Here is a 2243-nt window from a genome sequence, read left to right as displayed (position 1 = left end):
ACGCTCGGCTTTGAACTTTGACTCACGGAGCATCCTGCGGTTGCAGCGTCAGGAGGAGCAGGTGGTCCCCGCTGACCAAAGCCCATGGGCCCCACAGGGCTCGTCTGAGTACATACAAAGACGCTAACACCCACCCCACACCACAACGCCCTCACCAAACCCTTCCTCCTCCTCCTCCTCCTTTCTCTCTCTCTCTCTCTCTCTCTCTCTCCTCTACTCTGCAACTTTCATGGTGGAAGAAGGAGGTGGATACACAATAGCCTGAAACACCAACTTACCGAAGAACACACTAGAGAAGAAGAATATTCCGAGATGGGTTTCCCGTTTTCCGATGGTTTCGACTATTTCTTTGCGGGAGACTCGGCGGAGATCCATGATCTAGCAGCCAGTTTTGAAGCTCCTCCTCCATTCATGAGCTTCACCGAGTGCCTTCAGACTGAGATCCCTGCTAACGATGGCTCGATCTTGAGCTCCGACGTTCTTGACTTGCCTTACTCCTGGCCGAAACCTTTCAATAATAATATCTCCTGCAATGGGGAGACCGTGATGGGATCGACCATCGTAGCTCCATCATCACCCAATTCTTTGGATTCATCATCCTCCACGGAGGCCGCCGGAGACGAAGTGAGGAAAGGCCAAAGCGAAAGGAAGATTAAGGAAGGGGAGCCAAAGAAGACCATGTAAGTTTCTCAACTGTTGAGCATACATATGTATTGTTTCTTGTTATTAATTTACAGAACTCAAAGTTCACTTCGCGTTGATTATTTTCCTAGTGGGATAGACATGCAACAATAATGCATTTTGCTTTCTCATTAGCTTTACTAGTCTCTATCGGGATAAACCAGGATAGCCCATGTTCCACCTCTTTATCTAGCATTATTCTGGGATAATCAAGGAAGACAGTACGTGCCTCCCCTTAAAAGCAAACGCAGACTAGAAGTCAGAAATCTGTTAGGCTGCTGTTTCCACCTAACTATCCTAACAAGACTTGGAGATTAATGTTTTGAAATTGTAGTGAGAATATGCACACATACTGTATTTTCTGCCCTTGTGATTAGCCTATCTCAGAAGCGGGGTTACTTTTGTTTTGCCAGAAAGAAGCCAAAGAGGAAGGGAGAGAAAAAGGAAAGGGGGGCCCGCTTTGCTTTCATGACCAAAAGCGAAGTGGATCACTTGGAGGATGGCTACAGATGGAGAAAGTATGGCCAAAAAGCTGTGAAGCATAGCCCTTATCCAAGGTTTTTTTCGTCATACCATGCCCTTAATTTCTTTCGGTACTACATCCTTTTTGTCATTTCTTAGCATGTCTTTTCATGTGGTTCCCATATTTTTTTGTTAGCATTTCTAGGACAAGTTTCACAATGATAATGGTGGTGAAAATGGTCACCATGATTGAGTTGTTCTCTCAGGAGCTATTATAGGTGCACCAGCCAGAAGTGTCCAGTGAAGAAGCGAGTGGAGAGGTCGTTCAAGGATCCAACCATTGTTATCACCACATATGAAGGGCAGCACACCCATCAGATTCCAACTGTGCTAAGAAGGAATGGGGCCGGAGCAGCATGCACGCCCCCTTTTCTTGCACCGGCTAATCATGAATTCCCTCTAGGGGGAAGGCTGCAACTCCTTGAGAAAAATCTCCCCTGCTATGATTTCAGTTCCCAGCTGTTCATGAGAAATCCTAGCTCTCATGCGCTTAGCCAGAACATACAGCTGCATGACCATGGCCTTCTTCAAGACATGGTCCCCTATATACACAATTAAGTATCACATAATCTGTATGACTTCATGGCATTAATTAGAATCTGATCTATTCAAATTAAAGCTCTCTTCTTTCTTAAGCGTGAGTTTGATTGATCACTACTATCCGTGGAATGGCAATGTCGATTTCACCATAATTCACAGTTGAATTTCGGTGGAAGTGCATGGCATTCATGACTAAAGCAGTTTGGTTTCATGGTGGTCCCGTAAATAGGGTTATTCATGCTATATATACGTCATTCTTTCAAGTGTCTGTGCCAACTTTACGAAAAAAAAGTATGCCTGTAAAATTGTACTTGAGAGAGAGAGAGAGAGAGAAAGAGAAACTATCAAAGGCCACCGCGTGGGAGCTCCAGCAAACTGAATCTGGTTGCACCAGGTGAATAACACACTTGTTGGGGAAGGACCTTAAGTCATTCATATCATATATTCTTCTTTGGACTTCGGAAGGTCGATGGGGGGTGATTAGCCAGCTTACGTGAAAT

At 45.0% G+C, this 2243-nt stretch overlaps 1 protein-coding gene across 1 annotated transcript; it reads left to right on the top strand.

The window, feature by feature from the left end:
• Positions 1-231: 231 nt before the first annotated feature.
• On the top strand, positions 232-2034 carry LOC149820856 (WRKY transcription factor 71-like). Its single transcript, XM_089983441.1, has 3 exons — positions 232-680; positions 1095-1238; positions 1410-2034. Exons 1-3 carry the CDS (start codon positions 313-315, stop codon positions 1759-1761), a joined length of 864 nt encoding a protein of 287 aa, XP_089839567.1. The 5' UTR covers positions 232-312; the 3' UTR covers positions 1762-2034.
• The last annotated feature ends 209 nt before the right edge of the window (positions 2035-2243 follow it).

The sequence above is a fragment of the Nuphar pumila genome, chromosome 12 (genome assembly GCF_984573655.1).
Source record: "Nuphar pumila chromosome 12, dmNupPumi1.hap1.1, whole genome shotgun sequence".
Lineage (NCBI taxonomy): Eukaryota > Viridiplantae > Streptophyta > Magnoliopsida > Nymphaeales > Nymphaeaceae > Nuphar > Nuphar pumila.
This window is presented reverse-complemented; position numbering and strand designations above follow the sequence as displayed.

Coding starts and splice junctions, on each gene's coding strand:
- LOC149820856 (XM_089983441.1), top strand. CDS start 313: ATGGGTTTCCCGTTTTCCGATGGTTTCGACTATTTCTTTGCGGGAGAC. Junction 681..1,094: donor GGGGAGCCAAAGAAGACCAT/GTAAGTTTCTCA, acceptor TTGTTTTGCCAG/AAAGAAGCCAAAGAGGAAGG. Junction 1,239..1,409: donor AAGCATAGCCCTTATCCAAG/GTTTTTTTCGTC, acceptor TTGTTCTCTCAG/GAGCTATTATAGGTGCACCA.